General features: G+C 53.1%; 1 protein-coding gene across 8 annotated transcripts in view; it reads left to right on the plus strand.

The window, feature by feature from the left end:
* Positions 1 to 26,335, plus strand: part of SH3PXD2A (SH3 and PX domains 2A) — a 255,824-nt gene that overhangs the window by 121,582 nt on the left and 107,907 nt on the right. For all 8 annotated transcript variants that reach the window (XM_017944296.3, XM_003904217.4, XM_017944298.3 and 5 more), the window contains one exon: positions 6,552 to 6,643. In XM_017944296.3, coding sequence (XP_017799785.1) covers positions 6,552 to 6,643 — 92 coding nt within the window. The remainder of the gene's footprint in view (positions 1 to 6,551; positions 6,644 to 26,335) is intronic.

The following is a 26,335-nucleotide window of genomic DNA, read 5'->3' on the forward strand; positions in this document are numbered from 1 at the left end:
GCAGGAAGTCTGAGCCCAACAAGAGGTCAGCACTGAAGGGTAAGGATCCCCTGACCCTCCCCTCTGCACCTCGCAGACTCATTCATTTTTATTCCCACTTCCCAGACTTGAAAGCTGAGGCTATTGCATGGCAGTGGTTCCTAGTCCCAGGTATTCTCCCTTCCACCTGGGATTTTCTGCCACAGCCAATCATTGGCTCTCCCCTTGGGGGGAGTAACGTTGTTCTTATGGTCCTTGTTCTGAAAGCAGACCTGGCCCAGGAGAGGCCTTGCCAATGGGGAGACTTAGGCAGAGGCCAAGGCCGATCTGTTCATGAGGGGCCTCCTGAGTGGCCTGGTGCTCTGGGGAAACCCAGGTAGTAGAATCTCACCATCTCCCTGACAGACCCAGGAGAAGGAGGAGTTTCTAGGCTGAGATAAAGCAGATCATGTCCCTTTTCTCCTTAAAGACCTTCAGAAGGCTGGGCACAGTGGCTCATGTCTGTAATCCCAGCACTTTGGGAGGTCAAGGTGGGCATATATATATATATTTTTTTTTTTTTTGAGATGGAGTCTTGCTCTGTCGCCCAGGCTGGAGTGCAGTGGCATAATCTCAGCTCACTGCAAGTGCTGCCTCCCGGGATTCACACCACTCTCCTGCCTCAGCCTCCCGAGTAGCTGGGACTACAGGCACCTGCCACCTCACCCAGCTAATTTTTTTGTATTTTTAATAGAGACGGGGTTTCACCACGTTAGCCAGGATGGTCTCGATCTCCTGACCTCATGATCCGCCTGCCTTGGCCTCCCAAAGTGCTGGGATTACAGGTGTGAGCCACCGTGGCCTTCCAAGGTGGGCATATTGCTTGAGCCCAGGGGTTCGAGACCAGCCTGGGCAACATGGTGAAACCCCATCTCTACAAAAAATACTAAAAGTAGCTGGGCATGGTAGTGCATGCCTATAGTCCCAGCTATTGGGGAGGCTGAGGTGGGAGGGTCACTTGAGCCTGGGAGGCAGAGGCTGCAGTGAGCCATGATTACACCACTGCACTCCAGCCTAGGCAACATAGTGAGACCCTATTTCAAAATAAAAACGGGCTTCCTTCAGAGGAGTCCCGCTGCCCCTGAGAATATGTGAACACCTCAGCCAGGCCCTCTGTGGGCTGGTTCCAAGTGCTGCTGGGGCCTCAGCTCCTACCTCTTTCTTCCATACCCCGCAGTCTAGTTCAGCAGACACGAGGCCATCCTCGACTAGCCAGGCCTGCGCCCCTGAGCCTGCGCTGGTCCGCTGCCTGGGTGCACATTCAGCTTCCACAGTGAGCTCTTCCATAAGCCTCATGACTCCCCAGGAAAAGCTGATCACTCCTGCCATTCTGCCCCCAGAGGACTGCGCCCACCCCGAGTCTGCGCATTTCTCCTCTGCGGGAGGGTGACTTCTGTGTGTCTGTCTTCTCCCAGACTTCGAGCTCCTTGAGGGCCACATTTGTCATCTCTGTGTCTTCACTAATAAACAGGAAGCCCAGCCCTAAGGGGGTGTCCAGCCAATGCCTGATGACAAGATGGAAAGATCACAAGTAAATAGAACTTCCTCAGAGAGTGACATATCCCCCAGGCCCTGATGTACTAAGATCCCTTGTGAAATGGCTTAAACTACTACCAAGAATTAGACACCATTTACATTTCAAGGGGAGTCACTGCTCAGATCCGTCAAAAAGAAAACCCATGTGTTCTGAATACTCTGATTTCAGAAGTTCAGTGAAACCCCAGCTTTCTAGATGGTGACCTAGGAAGAACAGTCCAGGCAGGTTAGAGGCAGCCCCAGAGGTGGGGCTGGAAGGACACGGGTGGGACGCCAAAGGGGCAGGATGCCAGCCCCCTTGTGCCACACCTCCAACTCCACCCAGAGCAGCCGGGCTTTTACCCATAAGATTTCCAGGGATTAGAAACTGATGCTTTAAAAAAAAAAAAAAAAAAAAATCAGTGTGCAGGAAGAAGCATTTAAAAAAAAACAAAAAACAAACAAAAAAAAAACGAAGAAAATAAAGTGATGCTGCTGAAAAGAGAGGAGCAATCGAGCCTGTGTAAAGAGTGGACTCCCGTGGTGTTTTGCCAAATGCAGAGCTTTGCTTTTTGTCCTGACGCAGGCATTACCCAGAGTGGTGGGCTTTGTGGAGGATGACCGTTTCGAAGCAGAGGGTCTGAGCACAGTCTGCCTGGGCCCCCTCCTGTGCCACTTGTATGTGCAAAGACCAGACTTGTGCCCACCGTATCTGAGTGGAGGTCTCAGAGACACACAATGCAGCCACCCTCTCCCTTGTCTACACCTGCACCATTGGCCATGATGACACTCGGTGCTAAGTGGTAGCTCATGTCATGGCCCCCAGAAAATGGTCTTGAGGGGTAGGAGCTGGAGACTACAGGACAGTTTAGGACTGGAAGAGGGGAAGCTGGCAGGGTTAACTGATGACAAAACCTGAATGGCTCTTCAGCACATCATTACTAGTCCCCCCTGACCCAGGTACCCACTACCCCAGCCCTTTTCTGCATGCCATTTCTGTAGATCTGCTTTCAGCCAGCTCACTGACCCCTGTGTACACAGTTTACTAAGTACACATTTACTGAGTGTACTCTTCACCAGCCACTGTGCTAGGCTTCTCGTATTCATCTCACTTAACTTCCTAACAGCTAGGTAGGTGCCACATCGCATCCCAGAGCTCAGAGAGGGCAGGTAATGCATCCAGCCTCACACAGCCCATAAATGGCAGAGCCAGGACCCAAACGCACATCTGCCTGCAGCCCTGAGGTCCTGAGGCTCTGAGGCCCTGACTTTACCACCACATGGCATACATATGAATGTCTCATGGCAGAATTTTAGACCTAAGCTGGGGTTGCTAACCCTGATATGCCTGTTATCTGGCCCCTACCCTGCTGTTCTCAGAACGTCTGGGCTTGGGGGTGCCCTGGCCCTGGCCATCATCAGCCCAGGCTGCGGGGACTCACTGCTCAGCACCACCCTCTCCTGCCAAATGATTTTGGCCAGAGCTGAGCTTTGGCAGCAGCTCTGATGGAAGCTGCTCTGGGCTGAGAGCCTCTTGTCAGCCTGAAATCAGGACGAGCCCTCCACGCGGCTCCCCTCAAGGCTCCCTGTTAAATAAAGATGCCACGGTTGTTCCACCAAAAGGCCTCTTTGTCTGAGGCCCTTGTGGCCCACGCGTCCTCTGCCTCCGGAATGTGGTCTCTGTCGGCATGAAGAGCCCCTCTGTTCCCTGCCAGGGCTGGGTGAGCCGTGGCCGGCCAGGGTCTGCGCTTAGGGTGGATGGCAGCACACTGAGCTGGGAGGGCACTAGCGCTCTGGGCCGCTGAAACCCTCCCTCTCCCACCCTCTGTCCCTCCCTCTCCCTTTCAGGGTGGTCACCCGGCAATGACTCTCTGCACACAGCTGGGATTCCTGGTAATAGTTTCCTCCTGCCTTCTGCCCATCCCAACCCTATTGGTGCTCCCTCCTGAGGCCCCCTGTCCTCCCTGAATTTCTCTCCCTCCCTCTCACTCCCTGTCTGTCTCTCTCCTTCCTCAGTTTTTCAGTTCCTTTTCCTTCTACCTTCCCAAGGAGAACACAGCATAGATAGTGTGTGTTACATGAGGACTTGAACACTCTGGGGGCATGCTCCACCCATCTGACCTTCACAGCTTGGGCTTGGATTCTGCCCCTCTCCTCACTTATGGCTTCACCCCCAGCAGCCTCAGTATCCATGTCTACCTCCAGGACAAAATGGGGTGACATGTCATTAGATTTGCTCTCTCTCATCCCTGTAAAACCAGGCACAGCCCCATATGCAGCACACATTGCAAAGCCCTCACTGTTTGGTGGATGACTGGAGGAGTCAAGGGGCCAAGGGCAGGGCCTGACACGTAACTGCTCATTTAATGTTAATTTTCCTTTTCTGTTTCTTGCCTGTTGATGGAGATGTGTTATGTTAGAGACCCTTGGAGAGCCGTGAACCCTGAAAGGAATGACTGGGAGTTACATCGTGCTCTCTTATCTGCTATGGTCTGGTCTTGTCTCATCTTGCCTGGGTGTGGGTTTGGCATCGAGAAGGGCCCATCTTGATAGGATGCGTGGTGCTAGATGGCACACTTGCGTTGTTATCTAACCAGCTCAGAGAACAGCTAAACCATTACTTTCCTCTTCCTCAATATTATCATTCTATGGGTGCAACCTAAGATTATATGTGGGTTTTTTGCCCCACTATCATGTCCCATGGCTATTGGATATTGGGCTTATAGACACGGAAACCTTCACTACCTTATCCATTTTTCATTCATTCATTTCTTTAAACAAGTATTAATCAAGTGCCTGCTCTGTCAGGTACCCTACTAGGATCTGGGGACACAGAAGTCAACCGAACAGATTAAAATCCCTGCCTGCCGGCAGCTTACCTTCCAGTGAGTCTTCCCCACCCTCCAGGGGTGCCTGTGGGCAGGCCACGTGGTCTCCCTGCACCTCCGTCTCCTCACCTGTAGTATGGGGATGGGAATTGTGCCCTCGTGAGGATTTCCTGGAACGACACTCACAGACTCACTGTACTTGGCCCAGGAGCCGCTGGATCCAGGCATTGCATCTGAAGCTGGTCGTGGTGTGCGAGGTTTCGGGAGGCAGGGGCATGGGACAGGGTCGTGTCTTACACACCGGGGGACTTCTCATCAGGAGTGTCTCACAAGCCCTGTGTTTGTTGACTCCTCCAGTCCTGGGTTTTCTGTCTTCTCCTGGCTCTAGCCCTTGTCTCACTGTCCCCCGTCCCTCAGCCCTGCTTTGGCAGTGTTCTCTCCTGTCTGTTTGGACCAAGGGATCCTTCCTTGCCCCAGCATTTCTCCCCATACTAAATTGAGGGGCCCAGAAAGCGGGGCTATACCTGGCCTCACCCTACACCCCCAACCCCTCCATGTCAGACCTGGCCAGGTCAGGGTCCTGCATGCTGGTGTGCAGCATGAACTCTGACTACCTTCTTTTTATTTGATTGTATTGTATTTATTTATTTTTTTGAGACAGAGTCTTGCTCTGTCGCCCAGGCTGGGGTGCAGTGGCGTGATCTCGGCTCACTGCAACCTCCGCCTCCTGGGTTCAAGCGATTACCCTGCCTCAGCCTCCCGAGTAGCTGGCATTACAGGCACCCTCCACCACACCTGGCTAATTTTTTTGTATTTTTAGTAGGGACAGGGTTTCTCCATGTTGGACATGGCTGGTCTCCAACTCCTGACCTCAAGGGATCTGCCCACCTCGGCCTCCCAAAGTGCTGGGATTACCGGCATGAGCCACCGCGCCCGGCCTAACTCTGACTACCTCCTGACCTAGTGCATCACCTTCCAGCTGCAGACTCTCCTTATGCCTAGATGACAAGCTCCCAGCTGGCCCACACACTTGCCATGACTACTGTTTCCCATAGAATGCCCACTGCTCCTCTCTGCTTGTCCAAACCCTGCAAACTCCACTAGCCATGCTCATGCCCACTCTTCTAAGAAACCTTTCCACACTCTTCAGTTTACATTGTTTCTCCAGGCATCCTCAGCTTGGCCTGAAACAAGGCCCTGCTAGTCATGCCCCAGCCTACCTCCTATGGCCCTTCTCCCTTGCTCTGGGCCCTCAGGCCACACTGGCCTTCATTCATCTCCTGGAACCAACATGCTTGATCGCTCTACCTCCACCTTGACCAGTTAATTCTTACCCGTGCTTCAGAACTTAGCTTTAAAGAGTCCTTTGTGAAACACTGGCTCCCCATCTTCCACATCTTCTTGGGTTCTATCAAACTCCATCATAGTGCTGTGTTGTCCTTGGCAGCAATTATCAACTTTGTCATGAAATAATTAATTTTGTGGTCAGTGTTTAGGGAGTGTGAATGCCTGGTGTAGCTGGAGCATGGCTAGTGGGAGACAAGGCTGGGAGGATATGACCTTGGACTGTTGGGTTAGGGATCTTGGACTTACTCTGTGTGCAGAAGGGAATTCCCTCAGGGTTCCAGCAGAATGACTAGCTCTTGAGGACCCTAAGACCCAGGGTTCCAGGGTTCAGTGGTCTTTTTTTTTTTTTTTAAGCTGGTTGACTGGCTGGTTGGATGGTTGGTTGGCTGGTTGGATGGTTGGTTGGTTGGTTGACTGGATGGTTGATGGGTAGGTTGATTGGATAGCTGGTTAGAGTTTTTTTGTTGTTGTCTTGTTGGTTTGTTGATTAATTGGCTGGTTGGTTAGTTGGTCAGTTAGTTAGCTGGCTAGTTAGTCGAGAGAAATGGATAGAAGGGAGGGAGGGAGGGAGGGAGGGAGGGAGGAAGGAAGGAAGGAAGGAAGGAAGGAAGGAAGGAAGGAAGGAAGGAAGGAAGGAAGGAAGTTTGGTTGTTTCATTCGTTATTTGATTGGTTGATTTGTTGATTAGTTTTCTGGGTGGACAGATGGGTGGCTGGTTGACCATGTCTTCCATGGCACAGTTCTTGATCCTCTCTGTCACTGTTGGTGCAAGGTGACACTGTCTTGGTTTCCCTGTTCCCAAGTTCATCACACCTAATGCCCTTTCCTCCTGTCTTTCCACAGGCACTTGTCCGGCTGCCCCCACACATTTCACAGTGTGACGAAGTCTTCCGGTTCTTTGAGGCTCGACCCGAGGATGTCAACCCTCCAAAAGAGTAAGTAATAACTCAGGCCTCTCCCATGTGCTAGGGAGGCGTGGGCTAAAGCGGTGGTCAGCCTGGGGAGGCTGAGGCTGTGGGAACACAAGCAGAAGGAGAGCTAGCAGGGCCAGCCGAGCTAAAGAACAGTGGTCCAAAGGAATGGGGGACATTATTCCCCAGGCTCCTAGTGTCAGAGCCCACTCTTCATTTTCCTTTACCCCAGGGCTGCAAAGCGAGAGTGTCTCTGCATTTGTGGAGCAGATTTTCCTACAAACTCTTTCTGACTCACAGGGTTATTACAAGGAGCAGATGAGATAACAGAAAATATAATGGACATGCCATTGAGACTGCTCAGGGCTAGCACAGTCCTTGCTCTTTGCTGTTATGGCTGCAGAGCTCCCAGTGTGCACTGCCCAAGCTGAAAACTCACCTGCCGAATAACAGCAGTCCTGGGCTGCTCCAACAGATTTTATAATCATCATAAAAAATCATAATGAATTTACCCAGTGTCTTTTATGTATAGCATTTTATGATAGGCATTATCATATTCAATAGTCCTGTTTACAGAGGAGGAAACCATGGCTTGGTGAGGTCAGGTGCTTTTCCCCCAAAGTCATGCAGATGGTTTGACAGGAGACAGGCCAAGATCTGAACCTAAGTCTGTAGTTCCTAGTGGCCCAGTGCTGGCTAATGTTTCCATGTTTGGAGAGAAGCGGGGAACCATGCAGGTCTTTTTTCTCTCTGAAACTGGGATGCTCTGGGCTGGTGGTCAAGATGGCCCACCCAACCATGCTAGTTTCTCACACACAGGACCCAACTCCATCCAGATGGCCATGCTCTCTTGCTCAGAGCGTTCTGCTCACCTACAGTCCCCAGCATAGGTTCTCGTTGGAGAGAAAAATCCAGTTCCCACCTAGGAGCTGGTGGGCAGAAGGCAAGGAGGGGTGTTGGGTAAGAGAGAGGGTTGGGGAGAGGACTTAAAGGGATGATGATGAATCACCTCACTCCATGGCTATCCCCTGGAAGCTTAAAGTACCAGATGGGTGAGGGAGAGGCAGATGGGGTGGCTACTACAGAGGGAAAGGAGAGAGTAGGACACAGAAACTCTCTGGGCCAGGTGGGGAGAGGCAGGTGGAAACTGGTGATGGGGAGGAGAAAGCCTGAAGATGAAGGTGGGCATTGCATGGCTCTGGAGGTGCCATTCACACTGCACTTTCTCTGAATATGCCCATGAGGTTGTAGCGTATGTGGCCTGCACACCCACACATGGCAGTCCTGCCTAAAGGGACCCTTCTCTCTTCATGCTTGCTAAAAGACTAATAGCCTGAAGTGGCCTGGGCATTTTGAGGGAGGAAAATGCAGCTCCGAGGCGCACCTGGCCTAGCAAAGGCCATCTTCATTGATGGCTGCCTCAAGCAAGAAGCAAGCACTGTGAACCATCAGGAGCTTATCAGTAACTTGGTTCACAGTGTGAAGCAGTGGAAAGCTACAAGGTATAGGATGCAAGGTCTTGAGTTCACATCCCAGTTCTGCTGCTACTAGCTGTGTGATGTCCAGGCAGATCCCTCGTAACTTCCCCGAGCTTCTCTGTGGTCCCTAGTGGCTCAGTGCTGGCCGAAGTTTCTACATTTAGAGAGAAACGGGGATGAATCTTAAATTCAGCTAATTAAAAAAAAAAAAAAAAAGATGCTAGGCATAGTGGCTCACACCTGTAATCCCAGCACTTTGGGAGGCCAAGGCAGGTGGATTTCTTGAGCCCAAGAGTTCAATACCAGCCCTGGCAACATAGCGAGACCTTGTCTCTACAAAAAATAAAAATTTAAAATTTAAAAAGAAAGAATAGTGAGAAATAGGGAACCATCTGTAAAAAGGGAATAGTGATGAAACCCTGTTCTTGCTACCTCCAAGGGTTATCCATGAAACTCAGATGATGAGAGGTAGGAGAGGTTTGTACCAGGGCTTGTATATTCTTTTTTTTTTTTTTTTTTTTTTTTTTTTGAGACAGAGTCTCGCTCTGTCGCCCAGGCTGGAGTGCAGTGCAGTGATCTCGGTTCACTGCAACCTTCACCTCCCCAGGTTCAAGCAATTCCCTTACTTCAGCCTCCCTAGTAGCTGGGATTACAGGCCATGCCACCCTACCCGGCTAATTTTTGTATTTTTAGTAGAAACGGAGTTTCACCTTGTTGGCCAGGTTGGTCTCGAACTCCTAAGTTCAAGTGATCTGCCTGCCTCAGCCTCCTAAAGTGCTGGGATTACAGGCATAAGCAACCGCGCCCGGCCAGGGCTTGTATATTCTTATCCCCACTTTACAGATTAGAAAACAGGAGCTCACAGCTAGAGCAGGAATTTGAACCCAGAACTTCCAGGTTGCAAGCAGAAGCCCACACTCTTCTGTTTCTCCTGCCTGCTTCGCTGGTTTGGGAACTGTGGTCCTGAAGCTCCTCAGTGTCTCCTTTCTGTCCCCGCCTCTCTGCGCACCTGCCCCTTCCTTCTTTATCCTTGCCTTGCCTCAGGGCAAGGGAAGGCTCTGAGCCTGGCAGCAGTATCCCTGGGTCCTCACCTGACCCTGCCTGTGTCCAGCTGTGATGTTCTCTCCAAGCCTCTCGTTCTCTGTCCTTGCATGGGGAGAGAGGAGATGCTCCTCCCTAGGTGGGTGGCTGTTGGAATCCCCCGTGATCGTGTGCCCCGCCATGGGGGAAAAGGATCAGGATCATCGATGGTGGAGGCAGCAAGTGTATCGCCACAAAAGCAGCTGACCCTGCCTGTGATCCATGCCTCCAAACCTGCTCTTTGCCAGTCACCTGAATCCATTGGCCTCACTTCATTCATAGCATTAAGTTAGCCTTTTGCCCACCTCTAGGAGGTCCTTGAGGAACAGTGGAAACCAGGCTCAACGAGACTCTTGGCTGTTGGTGAGGCAGCAGGCCATGGCTTTGTGGGGTCAGGCTCTGGGGTCAGGCCCTGCCACTTAAGGCTCGGTGATCTTTGGCCATTTGCTCAACGTCTCTGCATTTCTGTTTCCCTGAAACGAGATAATGCAGAACTCATGAGCTGGTCAAGAGGGTTTACTCAAATAACCCGGCCAGGTGCTACTGGTGCACAGGAAGTGCTCCACGCCTGTGTTCATAGACGGCTGGGGAACAGAATGGAATGTGTGCGCGCTCCGCCCCTGCCTGACTTTTGCAGGGAGGGGCTGTGAAGCATTTGGCCGCTCCGCCACCAGGCCAGCAGGGGTTATCTGCCTCTTTCTTGAGGTGGTATTGGCTACGTGGGCCAGGTCACCACTGGTCTGGCAAGTTAGGGGCCTGGGAACAGGAATGCCTCCAGCCCCAGGACAGGTCTGAGGCTCAGGAAGTGAGCTCAGCTGTGGCCAGGCAGTTCTGAGGGGCTTCCCCTCCCCTGGGCCGGCCTGTCTCTGCTCTGCCTCCAGGACCCACCAAGAGAGACCTGTGTTCCACTGCAGAGTGTGCCTGTCACAAAAGAGCCAGACCTTGCTCGTGACCCTCGGCTGACAGGCTGCCGATGTGTCAGACTAGTGCCTGCAACTCCTCCCACTCCGGCTGCCTGGACCTTCCCAGGCCACTGTGCGCCTCCCTTCCCTCCAGCCTAGAACATAAACACAGGATCGAGTAACAGCGTATTTTGACTCTGGGGCGACTGTGGAGTGGCTTATCAAATTATCAAAGCCGGTGGATTTAATTGGAATTTTGCAGATAACCCCTGACTTCTTTCAAGTGTGCTGCTGCAGGGTCCGTTGAGAATTCATGGGGGCTGGGGCGGGGGACTGTCTTCCCTTTCCATCTTCCAGAGAAGACAAGGTCTGTCACAGCCCAGACTCAGTGGGGGAGGTGGGCAACAGGCCCAAGCTCCTCGGCTTTGATCCCAGGCCGCTCGCTGGCTTCTGCAGGCGGAAAGCCAGGCCCATGGAGTCGGCTAGCGGTTGCTCTTCCAGACCACTGGCCCTGCACAGAAAGGATGTTCTTCATGGACACCTTTGATGAGCTTGGCACAGAGCAGCCATGGTGGTTTTGCCTCCTCACGCGGCACCCCCAGGAAGGTTAATGGGATTTGTGCCCTTATGAAAGAGGCTCCAGCAAGGCCCTTGCCCCTTCCATTATGTGAGGACACAGCATTTGCCCCTTCTGCCATGGGAGGACACAGCCAGAGTGCACCATCTGTGGGGACCAGGCTTCACTGGGCACCAAATCTGCTGATGCCTCGATCTTGGACTTTCCAGCCTCCAGAACTGTGAGCAATAAATTTCTGTTGTTAAGAAATTACCTAGTGTGGCCGGGCGTGGTGGCTCAGACCTGTAATCCCAGCACTTTGGAAGGCCAAGGCGGGTGGATCACCTGAGGTCAGGACTTTGAGATCAGCCTGTCCAACATGGCAAAAACCCGTTTCTGCTAAAAATATAAAAATTAGCCAGGCGTGGTGGCACATGCCTGTAATCCCAGCTACTCGGGAGGCTGAGACAGGAGAATAGCTTGAACCCAGAAGGCAGAGGTTGCAGTGAGCTGAGATCGCACCACTGCAGTCCAGCTGGGTGACAGAGCAAAACTCCATCTCAAAAAAAAAAAAAGCAAATGAAATGACCTAGTGTAGGGTACTTTGCTGTAACAGCCTGAACGGACTAAGACACTTGCTGTTTTTACTGTTGGTCCCTGCCACTGAAACACAGGCTCCAGGAGAGTGGGAACTTGTCTTTGTTCTGTTCACAGAACAAAGCTGTATCCCCAGCACCCAGAACAGTGCCTGTCCCAGAGCAGGGTCTCAGAGGGTCTCTGCTGGATGAATGATTGTTGTCATTCAGTCCTCACTATGGTCTTACATGGTAAGTATGACTGTGACATGATTTTACCAAGGAGCTGAAGGCTCAGGGACATGAAGCAGCTCACCTAAAGTCACCCAACTGGCAGGTGCAGGGCCAAGATCCAAGCCAGGCAGGCTGGCCCCAGACCTACGGTTCTAACCACAGCCCTGACCCAACCCATCACTCAGCTCACACCCACTGTGCCTTCCCAACCTCCTCAGCAGCACCTCTCCCCACCTCCACCCCAGCCAGAGCAGGTGGGTACCCACCTCAACCCATTTGATGTTATCCTTTGAGGATGGTGTGTGTCTTAGTCTGTTCAGGCTGCTGGAACAGAATACCATAGCCTGGGTGGCTTATAAACAACAGAAATAAATTTCCCACAGTTCTTATGAAAGAGGCTGGCAAGTGCTAAACCAAGGCACCAGCAGATTCCGTGTCTGGTGAGGGCCTGCTTCCTGGTTCATAGATAGTTATCTTTACCCTGGTGGACAGGGAAACAAGCTCTCTGGGTTCTCTTTTATAAGGCACTGATCTCATTCATGAGGGCCAGTGACCATGGCCTCATCGGCTCCTACTACATCACCTTGGGCATTAGGATTTAACATATGAATTTAGGTGGGACACAAACATTTGGCCTCCAGCAGTGTGTTCTTGGAAAGCCAGCAGTTGAATAGGGGGGTGTGTGTGTGTGTGTGTGTCCTGACTGGAGGTAGGGGAGCAGAAAGGAAAAGGAAGAAAAAGGAAGAGTGTTTGCCTTATTGTATTGGTCCCCTCTTCTGTACTGTACATAATGCTTATTTAAATACTCATTTAAATATTAGGCTGCCCGCGAAGGTGGTGTTATTATCCCCGTTGAGCAGATGGGGAAGTGAAGTTGCTGGCAGTTACCTGGCTTCCCCAGGCCATGCAGCCAAGTGGAGAGGCAGGGCTTGGAGCCTGGGTGCAGTTCTGTTAGGCCCCTCCAGCTCCCCCAGCCCCCAGCCCTTTGCCCAGCAGTCATGAGGGGTCAATGGGCAGGGGTGGGCAAGAGAAGCTTGATGTAGTTTCTTGGTCTTTCCTGTGTGAATTTCTGGGGAGCCATGTGACAGCTTGGGATGAGGAGACCCTTGGTCACCAAATCCTAAAGAAGGCAGATAAAGACATGCTCTTGGCCCTGTGCGGTGGCTTACGCCTGTAATCCCAGCACTTCAGGAGGTCAAGGCAGGAGGATTGCTTGAGCCCAGGAGTTTGAGACCAGCCTGAGCAACATAGTGAGACCCCCATCTCTACAAAAAAAAAAAAAAGAAAGAAAGAAAGAAAAAAAAATGAGTCAGGCATGGGTGGCACACACCTGTGGTCCTCGCTACTCAGGAGGCTGAGGCAGGAGGATTGCTTAAGCCCAGGAGTTTGAGGTTACAGTGATCTATGATTGTACCACTGCACTCCAGCCTGGGCAACAGAGACAGACCCTGTATCTTAAAACAAAACAAAACAAAACAAAAAAAACCACACACATGGAAGCCACACCAAGAGACACCCTCCGTAGTAGCTGAGATAACGCTGCTGTGAGCATGAGCTGCCTCCTGGCAGTGTCCTGAGGCCACTTTACTGACTCAGCTCCCCCTCGCTTTACTCTGCCCGATCTCCTGAGAATCCCTTGCTTCCATAGGCAAGGCCTCTCACCCCGAGATGCAGTCCTCCCATATGGTGTCAACAAGGGCAAACAGGAGCTAAAGGCAGGCCCAAGCTGGCCCAGCAGGACTCACCACGTGGTCAACTGCGTGACCCAGAAATGCCTCTTTGTGTTCCGTTTTAAATTCTCATCCAATGGAAATGAGGAATCGAAAAGTCTTTAAAGCGAACACTAGGAACTCTGTCTGCAGATCCCCAGGAGGATGCAGTTCTGGTGGGAGAAAGATCTGACCGTAGGGCCCTGGGACCCACCTTTGCGTCTCTGCAGCCTCCTGGCCCAGTGGCCATGCCCTCATTCTTTTCTTAGCTTGTCTCCAGCCTCCATGCCCTGCCCCATGGTTCCCTCTACCAGGAGCACTCTCCCCTCCTCCCCACTCGCTCTGGGACTGCATCCTACTCTGTCTCCAGACTCAGCTTGAGCTTCTCCTCCAGAAAGCCCTCCCTAGAGCTGGCAGCCTGGCAGCCTTCAGATCTGCTTATGCATCTTTCCCCACCAAGGAACCCACATCTCTGGACCCCCAGGACCTGGCACCTAATGTGTTGGGTGATTGCCCAACTGTGCCAGAATAAAGCCAGGCCATTTAAGAGAGTTATACATTGAACTGCCCACCTCAGGGGAGCAGAGCCAGGAGGATTCTCAGCCTCTCCAGAGTCAGGGGGCCAGGGGTCAGAGACCAGCTCTGCCACTTGCCTCAGGCAAATTGCAAGGCCTGTGTGTGCCTCAGTTTCCTTTACCTGTAGAGTGGGAATCGTTGCTGCCTCCGAAGGTAGATGTTAGGATGATGCTTTCGCACACATAAAGTGCCAAACAAACCTGGCATGGTGTCAGCACTGCCAAGGCCAGTGTTTCCTGTCCCCATCATGGTGGCCCCAGGTGGGAGGGCACAGCAGCAGCAGGCCCCACATCACCTCCCCCCATATACACACACACGTTCTCCACTTCTGGAGATGCAAGGCTGCCTTTGCAACCTCAGGGCTGAGGTTGCAGCCTCCTTGACCGCTGCTGGTGGTCCAAGCTTGTGGGCAGGGTGGGCACACATGCCTTTGGTGCACCCGCATCACAGAGGGGAAAACTGAGGCCAGGGCTGAGCTGATCTGCCCTGCTCTTGTCACTTACTTAGTATCCTTCTTCTCAGGCCTCTTACCAGCCCACTGGCCTGGGTACCACCTCTTACCCACTATGGGACACATAGTGGGCCCACACAGTGGGTAGACGGTCACCTCCCACTTGCTGCTCTCGGCCTGGGCTTGTTTCTTCCTGCTGAAGCCAGCCAGAATCCTGGTTAAATTCCTGACATTGCATGGGAGGAGCAGAGAGCCCTGCTAAACTGGTTTCTGTTCTTCATCCCAGGGCCACAGAGTCACCCTCTGTCGTACAGTAGAACAATGCCCCAATGTTCCAAGGGACCTGGGGTGAGAGGCGGATGGGCCAAGGCCAGGCCAGAACCATCCCTGCCTCAGCCTGCCTGCCAGGGGCCCCCAACACTCCCCGGGGGCAGAGTCCACCCCCAGTGTACCTGCCTCCTGCAGGGAACCCCAGGGCAGGCCAGAGGGGAGGCCATCCTGCGAGAGGCCTGCTCCAGCCAGAGCACAGGTTTGGGAACTGGGCCGGGCTGGTTAAGGTGGCAGAGGGGCTGGCTTAGGACGCTGAGGGAGGCTGCCAGGGAAGGAGGGCCAGGGCAGGAGCAGGTGCTGCTTGGGGCCTGGGGTGGGAGGAGGTCAGACTCGAGAAGACACTCTCCTCTGCATGGCTTTCTCACCCTCCCCTCTCATTTGTATTTTGGGGATAGTTGTTTCATCTCGGAGTGATGGTAAAATTGTGGGGAGTCCAGTGAGGCGGACAGAGGTTGTTGCTGCCGTTCGCCTGGGAGAAGCAGAGCCCAGGAGGACAGATGGACTCTGCCAGCCCTGCCTCGGGGTCCCAGTAGGAAGACGAGGGCCAAGGTGGTGTATGTGGCAGTGCAGCCGGAATAGCACTGAGAATGTGGGGCGTCTCCTCCAGGAGCCCCACGTCCCCAGTCTCAGTCGAATGCCAGGTCTGGCCTGTTCGGGAAGGCAGGGCGACTGCTCGGCTTGTGTCTGGCTGCCAGCCTCTTGAGTTAGAGTCCAGGCTTTCCCGCTCACCAGCAGGATTGCTGTGGGTTGACAGTGTGGCCTTCCGTTCTCTGTAAGTCACACGGAGTCACTGCTCCCGCACTGTGGAGAATGAATTGGGATGATGTGTGTGGATCACAAACTGGGCACTGAGTCATACACCCTCCCACTCCCCTCCTTTTCCTGGGAGGCAAATGGAAGGTTGTGGACAGAGCACTGGAGTGTCTCCACAGCAGCCTTCCTTCACTCTGCAGGTAGTTATTGAGTGCCAGCTGTATGCCAGGGACCGCATAGGCTAATCACCTCAAGGGTTAAAGCTGAAATTGTGAATTGAGTTAAATTAACTGCAGTGGCAACCGTGGGAACACCCAGCTCTGCTTGTGAGCTTGAATGGCTCACTTCTCCTCTTCTGGTCTGTTTCCCCATCTGTGCAAGGCCCCCATGGTACACGTGGCAAAATGGTTGTGAGGTTCAAGGGAGCAAATGCGTAGAAAATGCCCCTAGTGTACTTGGCCCATCATGGAAGCTCAGGAAATGGGATTTTCTGTTTTTCTTCCCGTTTCCTCCATTTGCCCAGGCCTGGATACAGAGTAGCCACCCTGAAAAGGCTGGGGGAATGGAATGGGGTTGGCTGAGCTGAAGGTGAGAGCTGGGAGAGGAGCGTCTCACTGAGTCCCTCTCTGCTCTGGGAGTCCTGGCCAGGGCTGGTGCTGCCTGTGGAGTGAGGCTGCCCCCACCACCCCGCAGGCTGTTGGAAACTCCAGGGCATCCCATGTCCCTGTCTCTCCTGGGGGATTGGGGTAGAAAGCCCACCTATACATGCCTGGCTGCGTTCTGGTCAGACATCCATCATCAAAATGGTTCCGTGTACTCTGTAAAGCCCTGCCACCTCCCATCTGGCCAGGGACATGGGCCACACTGTCCTTGCAGCCCCCTGCCACTGGCTACTGCACAAATAGCCTCTTTATGTTGATGGGCAGGAGGGCCAGCTGGACCTCGGAGCTTTGGAAGGCTGAGGGAGGGAACAGAACGTTAGATAAATAAACCCTGTCCATCCCCTGCTATGCCCCCTTCAACCTGGGTGGGCAGGTGGCAGGAAAGTGCCCACAGGAAGCTGTGTCCAACCCACTTGAAAGGGGCATTGGCCGTGGGGAACAAGGACTTCTGCAGGCTCAGCCGTCATGCTGGGTCGGCGAGCTGGAGGGAAGCAGATTCAAACAGCCCCAGTCCAGCCCAGCTCACAGAGTACACGCCTGGGAGGCCCATGTCCAGGGAGAGAGGATGACTCTGTTTTCAGGCCTGGCACAGTATTTTCTGCAGGGTGGGGAGGAAGGTGGCAGGGAAGGGTATCCTGGTGCAGGAGTGTGTGGAGGTAGACTGAGTCCCCCATTAATTTCTTGGGCTTGTGCTTTCTATGTTCTCTGAAACCTCAAGGCCCCCACGTGCCCACTGTCTCACCCCCAAGGAAGGCCTACAGAGCCCTTTGGAGCCTCGGCGCCGAGGCCTGCTTTGCTGTTATGTTGTGTTCGAGGTGGGTCTTGGTTCCCCTGCCTGGTTATCACTACCCTCCATGTTCCTAGTCCCTGGGTAGTTACCCCTCCATGGGGAGCTTAAGGCAGAGCTGAACCTAGAACCTGGGTCTTCGGCCACTGAGACCAGGCTTCCTCTGTTGCATCTTCGTAGGAGGTGTGTGTTCATGCAAGTGTTTCTAGATCATCTCGACGTGAGGCCCGGGACTGCAGGAGTAGCTCAGTCCTGGCTCTCGGGGCCCTGGTGGTCTAAGGGGGAGGGTAGCATGGCATGGGCCTGGCTTGCTTCCGTAGGAGGCAGCAGTGCATTATAGGCTCTTGCAAGCCCTGGCTCCTCCCCCACCTGCCGTGTGGCCTGGGAATTATTTAAACTCCCAAAACCTCAATGTCCTTGCCTATAAAACAGGGCTTATAACAGCTGCTGATAATGGGGAAGGCAGAAAAAGAACAACTGATTGTAATAAGTGCAGGGCCTTGCACAGCAACAAGCCAGCCTGCTCAGGTGCTCAGGAAGGCTCCCTGAGGAGGTGGCATTCAGGCTGAGACTAAAGCAAGAGCTCACTACTCAAGGAGAGTGGCAGAGGAGGGCGTCCAGGCCAAAGGGAGTCCCTGAGATTGTGTTTCAAGGATTGAAAGAAATTTCATCTTCCGTGACAGTAAGGGATTTTTGGCTAGGGCTAGGCCAAGAGGAGATAGGCCTGAGGTGGTCAGTAACAATTGCTACACTTCAGCACCAGGTAAACGGGCAGAGCCTAGGCGTCTCTGGGCTTTCTCCTGGCTCTGATATTCTGAGGTCCTAGCAGAACCTGTTGGCTATCGCAATAGTCCAGGCTCTAGAGTGGGGCTGGATGTCTGTGGGAATGGGAGATATTCATAGATATAGTTTGAGATGAAAGGGACAAGCATCCAGAGACCTTGTGACTCCTTCCCCTTCACAGGCTCTATAAGTTGGATCTTGAGGGTGATTGGAGTTTGGGCACGCCTGTAACTTTGGGTCACTTTGAATCCCTCAGTTCATGAGATACATGTGTATCTGGCTCCACCCCATGGCCATATCGGATACTACAGCTCCCCGCCTCTGGCCGATGCTGCACTAAAGCCGTGCTGGACCCTTGAGCATAGTTTATCTTGTTTGAGCATCCGTACAATCCTGGGAGGTCCACGCTCCTTTCTGCAGATGAGGGACCTTAGGCTGAGACTGGTTGACTTGCCTCTCAGCTAGGAAGTGTCAGAGGCTGGATTCATGCCCTTGCCCTTCAGCTCCAAGTCCACAACCCAAATGTGGGTGAGCTGAGGATGAAGTGAGAAGCACCTGAACCTTGGCTGGGGCAACTAGCTCCAAACTTCAGGATGGGAGCCTTCATCGGACAGAAGGGCAGAATAACTGCATCAGGACCCTGTGGTTGCCATGGTCCTCACGGGGGCTGAAGGTAGAGTTGAGGGCATGTGCCACATTTGGGATCTTTTAAGGGGAACCCAGGTTTCCTGCTGGGCCACATCCCTGAAAAAGTACCAGGTTTACTGAGACTGCCAAGTCTGGTCCAGGCCTCCCAGGGCAGCCTGTCGAGACCCTTCCCCAGCCTCAGGAGCTCCAAGGAGGGGCTTCCTGTCCCAGGAGGATTCAGGCCTCTGAGGAGGGGTGCTGCCTGGCTGGTACAGGCTCCTTTGATGGAACAGACACAGGGAAACTGGTTCTAGAAGCACTCAGAAAACCAGGCTTCCCACTCCCAAACCACAGACTAAGCCCTTAGCCCCCCACACCCTCTGTCATGAATGGCCCATTTGGCACATGGGGAGTCATGAGTCCAGAGGGCACGCAGATGGCTACGTGCAAAACCCCACCCAGGACACGCGGCCCAGAGCCTGGCTCAGTGGTCAGAGCCAGGGGAGCGTTTCCCCCAGACAGCTTTACTGAGGTATAATTTACATGTTATAATATGTACTTGTTTTAAGTGTACAATTAATTCATTGATTAGTAATACTTTTACAGTTGTGCAACCATCACCACAATCCAATTTTAGAACATTTCCAACTCCCTTAAAAGATCCCAGAGGGAGGTTTTGGGGTTATTTTCTTTACTTTTTTTTTGTTTTTTAATTTTGAGACAGGGTTTCTCTCCATCACCCAGGCTGGAGTGCAGTGGCACAATCACGGTTCACTGCAGCCTTGACGTCCCAGGCTACCTCAGCCCCAAAGTAGCTAGGACTGCAGGCACATACCACCATGGCAGGAAAATTTTTTTGTTTTAATTTTTTATAGACACGGGGTCTGGCTCTGTTGCCCCTGCTAGTCGCAAATTCTTGGCTTCAAGCAATCCTCCCGCCTCTGCCTCCCAACATGCCAGGATTAGAGGTGTGAGCCACCATGCCCGGCCACCAGAGGGACATTTTATGTTCTTGCCAAACTCCAGGTTTTGGAGACCTGTTGGTATCCCTTCCCTCTGCTCCTGTGTGAGAGGAGGAAATGCATGTTCCCAGGGACTGAGTCTCTGCCCCACTTGCTGCTGCTGTGATTTCTGGGCCCTCTGGTAGTTCCAGCTGCTGCACTGCTCTTGCACAGTTTGCTCAGTAGCCCAGGGACAAGGCCCGCCTGGCCTTCCCAGTGCAGTTCTGAGGTGGACTAACCACTGAGTTGGCACCCAGGGTGAAGGGGGAGGGTGTTCATCTCGGTGGGCACGTTCCCTGCCTATTGATTCCAGTGGCCCAGCTGGGTGTTCACGCTGAACTTCATCCCCAGCCCCAGGTAGTTAGGTGCCCCAGGTCAATGGGAAGCCCACCTCAAATGCAATGCTTACTTCCCCCAAAACTTCTTAGAAGGCCAGTAGGTGCAGGCAACAGGCCAAGAGGCTGCACTACAATGATGCCCAGCTTTCTACCCAGGGAAATGCCAGGTGTTCTGGTAGCTCAGCTGTTCAACAGAAAGTGCATGAGTTGCTGATTGTCAGCTTGGCTTTTTATAATCATTTTTCCCTCTTGGGATGCTCCTGGGAAGGAAGGTGGCAGAGCTGTTAAGGGAGGTGGCCTTGGACTCACAGGTGTAACTTCAGATCCTGGCTCTGCCCCTCACCAGCTATGTGCCAGGTGGGACAACCGTTTTTTATTATTACTATCTTTAGAGACAAGGTCTCTCTCTGTCTCCCAGTCCTGGAGTGCAGTGGCACCATCACAGCTCCCTGTGGCTTCAAACTGCTATGCTCAAGCAATCCTCCTGCCTCAGCCTCCCGAGTAGCTAGGACTACTGGCACATGCCACCATGCCCCACTATTTTTTAAATTTTTTGTAGACGTAGGGTCTTGCTATGTTGTTGAGGTTGGTCTTGAACTCCTAGGCTCAAGCCATCCTCCTGCCACGGCCTCCCAGGCAATCTTTTAACCCCACCTAAACTCATCACTTACTCACCACACCTGGGCCTGCCATCCCCACCTCTCACCCCAATACTGGGACGTCTCACTTGTGACATATACCACAGAGGTAATTAAATCCTTAGCATCTGGCTTCCCTGAGAGGCTGCACACACCCTGAGGGCCGAGACATTACCGCCAGGCATCTACCGTATCCCTCGTGGTAGCTGAAGGCTGGACACAGTAAATGCAATAAATGGAGAGGATGACTCTCTGTGGGCCTTATGTTCCCCCCAGGAGTAAAATAGGGACCATAGAAGTGGCAGCATAGGGTTACTATGAGGTCTGGAAAGCTAATAAGAGCTTGATTACTGTATCTCACCATGTGATGACATTCTTCTAAGTGACTTACATTTTTAAAATTATTTTTATTTTTTTGAGATGGGGTCTCACTCTGTCACCCAGGTTGGAGTGCAGTGGTGCGATCTCGGCTCACTGCAGCCTTCACCTGCCGGGCTCAAGCGATTCTCCTGCCTCAGCCTCCTAACTACAGGTGTACACCACCATGCCCAGCTGATTTTTTGTATTTTTGGCAAAGGCAGGGTTTTGCCCTGTTGCCCAGGCTGGTCTCCAACTCCTGAGCTCGGGTGATCCACCCACCTCGGCCTCCCAAAGTGCTGGGATTACAGGTGTGAGCTACTGTGCCCAGACTACCTTTTTTTTTTTTTTTAGACTAGTCTTACTCTGTCACCCAGGCTGGAATGCAGTGGCGTGATCTCAGCTCACTGCAACCTCCGCCTCCAGGGTTCAAGTGACTCTCCTGCCTCAGCCTCCCAAGTAACTGGGATTACAGGTGCCCACCCCCATGCCCATATTTTTAGTAGAGACAAGGTTTCACCGTGTTGGCCACACTGGTCTTGAACTCCTAACCTCAGGTGATCCACCCGCCTTGGCTTCCCAAAGTGCTGGGATTATAGGCATGAGCCACCACGCCCGGCCAACCTACATGTTTTAATTCTCTGGTTTTTGCATCCATCCTATGAAGTGAGTACAGTTATTTCTCCCCAGTTTGCAGATTAAGTCACTGAAGCACAGAGAGGTCATGTGACTTGCAGTGCCAACAACTGGCAAATATGGGCTAGAACCTCTTACCTATCCTAGCCCTCAATGAAGCTTGGCAAGGGCTTAGCATGCTGCCCAGCATGCAGTCTTAATGAATGGTACCAGTTGTTACTATCATTATTGTCGAAGCGGCTGTGCCAGAGGCTGGTTCATCAGTGCCCACAAAACATCACTCCGCTTGCAGCTACATGGGTTTGCAGTTTCTGGAGTCATCGGAGCAGCCTCTCCTTCCATCCTTGCTGTGTCCCAGTGAGAGACAAGGTGGGAGGGTTTGCCCCTAGTCCCAGCCTCTGGAGCTCAGTTCCCCAGACATCATCCAGCCCAGCTTTTGCAGGTTGTGCAGTCCAGAGAAGGGAAATGGTTTGCCTGAGGTCAGAGAAACTGGATTAGCACCAGGTTTTTTGGCTCCAAGTCCAGTGCTCTTTCTGGCTTTCAGAACTTTCCCATCTGATTTCAAGAGCAACCCCAGGCTTGGAGCATTCGGAGCATCCTTGGTGCGGGGCATGGGAGGGTGCCTGGAGGCCTGGTTGAGCCCTTGAAAAGATTCCAGTAGGAGCCTGGCTGATGGACAGGGAGAAGGGGCTGGCTCCTCTGAATGGCTCAGAAGCAGGAGCTTGACTGTGGCCAGGTCTGATTTAATTTGGCAGAGGCAGGCTGCAGATTAGACCAGGCTGTGCCTGCAAGCCAGGGAATTCAAGGTTAATTACCGGGGGCACCTCTTCCTGGCCCCCACCCCAAGCAGGAGAGGGCACCCATGAGCCTGTCACCTGGTCTGAGACACCTGGAGAACTGCAGTGCTGCCTCAGGAGCCAGAGGATGGGGGACATGCTTTATCCCCATGCTGGCCCTCTCATGTGCTGGGCACTGGGCTAGGTCCTGGCAGCCACAAGGATCTTAATAGGCAGGAGCAGGGGACAATTTGTGCTGCCCGAGACAGGAAATAATTCAAGGAAAGGCAGGCATCTTGGTTTGGAATTTCCCAGAAGCAGATCTGAGGCTGAGGATTGCTGCTGAGGCAGTTTGGAGGTGACACCAGAAGGCATCAGTAAGGTGACACAGGGCAGGGAAGACAGGGCTGCCAAGTGTGGTGTCATCAAGCATCATCTCGCAGGGACCGGCTCCTGGCTGCAGGCTGTTCCCCGGGGATGGGGTGCTGGGACATTCATGCACCCCTTTCCCCTCCCTCCAGGCCATCCCCAGACAATAGCCGGAGGAGCTTTCCAAAAAGCCTGTGCTTCCCACTGTGCTCAGGGTGACTGCCCGGGCTTCCTGGTGCCCTTCGCCTGGGGAGGCCTGGGCTCCAACCTCCCACTGAGGCAGCCACTGAGGGAGCCACTGGTTGGTGCTGCAGGAACCAGAGGAAAGAGCCTGGCAGCCACAGGGAAGCTCAGGAAGTCCCCACCACCCCGCACCCCAGCCTGGGGGCTCTGGCTGAGGCTCTTTGTCACTAGCTGAGTTTCTGTAACAAGAGTGTGGAGACAGGACTATGATTCACTCAAGGCCTGAGGTCGGCGCCGGCAAAGGTCATCAGGAAGGCCTGCATGGAGGAGGTCCAGCTCATGTGTCCCTTGTCCCAGAACAGCCAGACTGACCCAGGGTACCAGGGACGGTCGTTGAGCTTGAGGAGGCCAGGCAGGTCCCACGCAGGTGCTCAAGGCAGGAGCACAGAAGGACACTGGAGAGGAAGAGAGACTGTGGGGGCTGTGGGTGTGCAGGGAAGGCTGCCGGGGATCTGGGCCTCCAAGTGGACTTGGGTGCTGAGGGAGGGTTTGGAGGCAAAAGGAGAGGGAGAGAGCCTGGGCCAGGTGGCTTTGAGTGCAGGCTTGGAGATTTCCTAGCAGAGGAGGGCAGGAAGGTGGGAAGGTAGAGAGAGAGACACAAAAGCTCATGATGGTTAGGAGTCAGCTGGCACTGGGGTCAAATCCCAGCTCTGCCACTGGGCTAGTGACTTAACCAACTATGCCTCAGTTTCCTCTTCTGGGACATGAGAGTAATGATAGCATTTTCCTCTTGGTGGGTGGCCATGAGGATTAACTGAAATAATGTACATGAAGTTCAGTGAGCAGCTGGGCCGGGTGGTTCACGCCTGTAATCCCAGCACTTTGGGAGGTTGAGGCAGGATAATTGCTTGAGGCCAGGAGTTCAAGATGAGCTTAGACAACATAGCAAGACCCTGTCTCTAAAAAAAATGTTTTTTAATTTAAAAAAATTGAAATATCGCCTGATGCGGTGGCTCACACCTGTAGTCCCAGCACTTTGGGAGTCTGAGGCAAGCGGATCACGAGGTCAGGAGTTCGAGATCAGCCTGCCCAACACAATGAAACCCCTGTCTCTACTAAAAATACAAAAATTAGCTGGGCATGGTGGCAGGCGTCTGTAATCCCAGCTACTCAGGAGGCTGAGGCAGGAGAATCACTTGAACCCGGGAGGTGGAGGTTGCAGTGAACCAAGATCGCGCCACTGTACTCTAGCCTGGGTGACAGAGCTAGATTCCGTCTCAAAAAAAAGAAAAAAAAATGAAATATAGCACATAGTAAGCATCCAGGGAATATCGCTTCCTAAGCACGAGACTCTGTTCTTAGAGTTTAGCCCTGCCAGGGAGAGGGGTGAAGGAGGCCATAGACAGTGTAGTCCAACTGCCAAAGGAGAGAGACACACGTGAGGCAATAGTGCAGGACATTAGCAAGAGCATGCGGGCTCCACTGTGATGTCAGGGTGGTTTCCATGACAACCCGAGATGATGTCAGAGAGGACGGAGTACAGGAGGCCACGGGCTGCTGCCAAGTCCATCCTCATAAACAGGCAGGAAACCCAGTCTGCACTTGCTGACCCATCTGTGACAATCAGGGATGACCTCCCGGAAGAAGTGGCACTTCCACTGAGCTCTACTCCGGGGGAAAGGAGGGGAGAGCGGAGATGCAGGGTCTGCCTATCCTGTCAGGGAGGGGTTGAGAACAGGTGGAGGACGCAGCGTCTGACCAGCCTCTCGAGACCATCCGGCAGCCCTGAGCTTGGTTACTGGTTGTCAGTGAATTCGTGCATTCATTCAGGAAACAAGATTATAACCAGCCCTGTGCTGGGCCTGGCAAGACACACACAGTTCATGCTCTCAGGCAGCCTACTGTTGAGAGCAAGAAAGACAAACAAAGCAATGACAAAGACATAATGGGAATGATGGGAGCCACACAGGAAATAACCGAGTGCTGTGCTAGAACAAGGTTTGTGGGGGGTGCCAGAAAGTGCATTAGGCTGGCAGCTGGGGACAGCATTGGTCCAGCATCACTGTCCCCAGAAGTTAAAAAACCTCTGCCGAGAGGAGGCTGTAAAACCGGCCCTGGTGAAGCCAGGCCATCCTCAGGCTGCAGTCCAGGCACTGACCCACTGGGCAGCCACACCAGTGGCAGAACCACCAGGAGGCAGCCCAGGAAGCTTGATAGCTGCAGGTGCTCTAGACGGGCTGGATGCTCTGTTACCATCGGAAACCAGGGTGCATCTCCTGAGCATGTGGTCATGGACACTGTGACACTGTGACCTACTGTGCGGGTCACTAGCCAGGTTTCTTCCTGTTGGACATTATCCTGCCAGACCTGAAGTTGTGACCTCCCTAAGGAATAGTCTAGAACTCAGTGGTGTCATTTGGGTCTTTCTTTCTTTCTTTTTCTTTTCTTTTTTTTTTCTTTTTCTTTTTTTTTTTTTTTTTTTTGAAACAGTCTTGCTCTGTCACCCAGGCTGGAATGCAGTGGCACGATCTTGGCTCCCTGCAACCTCCAACTGCCAGGTTCAAGCAATTCTCCTGCCTCAGCCTCCTGAGCAGCTGGGATTACAGGTGCACACCACCACACCCAGCTAATTTTTGTATTTTTAGTAGACAGGGTTTCACCATGTTGGCCAGGCTGGTCATTTGCGTATTTCTGACCCTGAGTCTTTGCCTTCGTTTTACCTTTCTCTTCACCACCTACTCCTCATTTAGCTTTTCTGTCTGGATTTTATGTGTCCTTCTTAGCCACAAGGTGGTAAATGAACAGTGTGGTGGTTAGGATTTAAGCACTAGACTGAGCCAGGTTGGCCTCCAATCCCATCTCTATCCCTCACAAACTGTGTTACTTTGGGCAAGTCACATGCTGTCTCTGATCCTCCATTTCTTGTCTGTAAAATGGGGATAATAAGGGACTCTACCACATAGGCTTGTAGTGAGGATACAATGAGCTGACGTGTGTCAAGGGTTTAGTTTGGCACCTGGCATAATGTAAATGCTTGACAAATGTAGTGGTCTTCTCAATAATAGTATTAATAATAATAGCAGCACTCCCACTCCCACCTTTGGGAAAGAAGAGCCCACTCAGAGTGGGGAGAGCTGCTCAGTGGTGACTCCCACCAAGGCCTGGCCCACGCCCGCCCTTCCCTCTCCCTGTTTGCCACTGTACTTTGGGGCTCATGGGCATAAGCCTGCTCCGGGACCTTGGGGGGCTTCTTGGTGCAGAAGCTCAGGGGAGGTTGCTTGGTGGAGGATGGAGGTGGCGGCCCAGGGCTGGCCTGCTGGGACCTGTAATGGGCAGGCTGGTGGGCAGCAGGCAGGGCCTTTACTGTAGTTGCAGCTGAGCTGGCCCAGGAGCATTCAGGGTTGACAGGAAGGCAGCTGGAGGAGGCTGGGGGCATGGAGGTATTACCTAGGTATTACCTAGGGTTCCTGGATGGCCCCCCTGCTGCAAGCAGGACACAGGCCTGTCTGAGCCTGGAGCTGGAGGCCTCTTTGCAGAAGCCCAATTAGGGAAACTAAGGCACAGAGAGGGCTGCCATACCCAGGTCATGCAGCCTGCTCAGACGGCCAGGCCTGGAACCCATGGCTCGAGCCCCACAGGCTGGGCTGGACCCGGTTTGGCATCTTGCAGGACTCCTCCCTAGACCCCGTCCTTTACATGTATGCTCTGGCAGACCCTGGGGAAGCCCCCAGGCCACCCTGCATCCAGGCTGGCCCGGGAGCCACCCCATCCCTGGGCACGCAGGCCCTTGGCCAGGAGCCCCTTTGTCCTGCATTTTGAGTGCCTGCTGTGAGGAGCAGGGCAGCCACTGCCCTCTGTGGAACAGCCTCATTAAATCAGCCTCTTGGTCCAGCAGCGAGGGGGAACCAGGCTTAG

This window comes from Papio anubis, chromosome 11 (genome assembly GCF_008728515.1).
Source record: "Papio anubis isolate 15944 chromosome 11, Panubis1.0, whole genome shotgun sequence".
Lineage (NCBI taxonomy): Eukaryota > Metazoa > Chordata > Mammalia > Primates > Cercopithecidae > Papio > Papio anubis.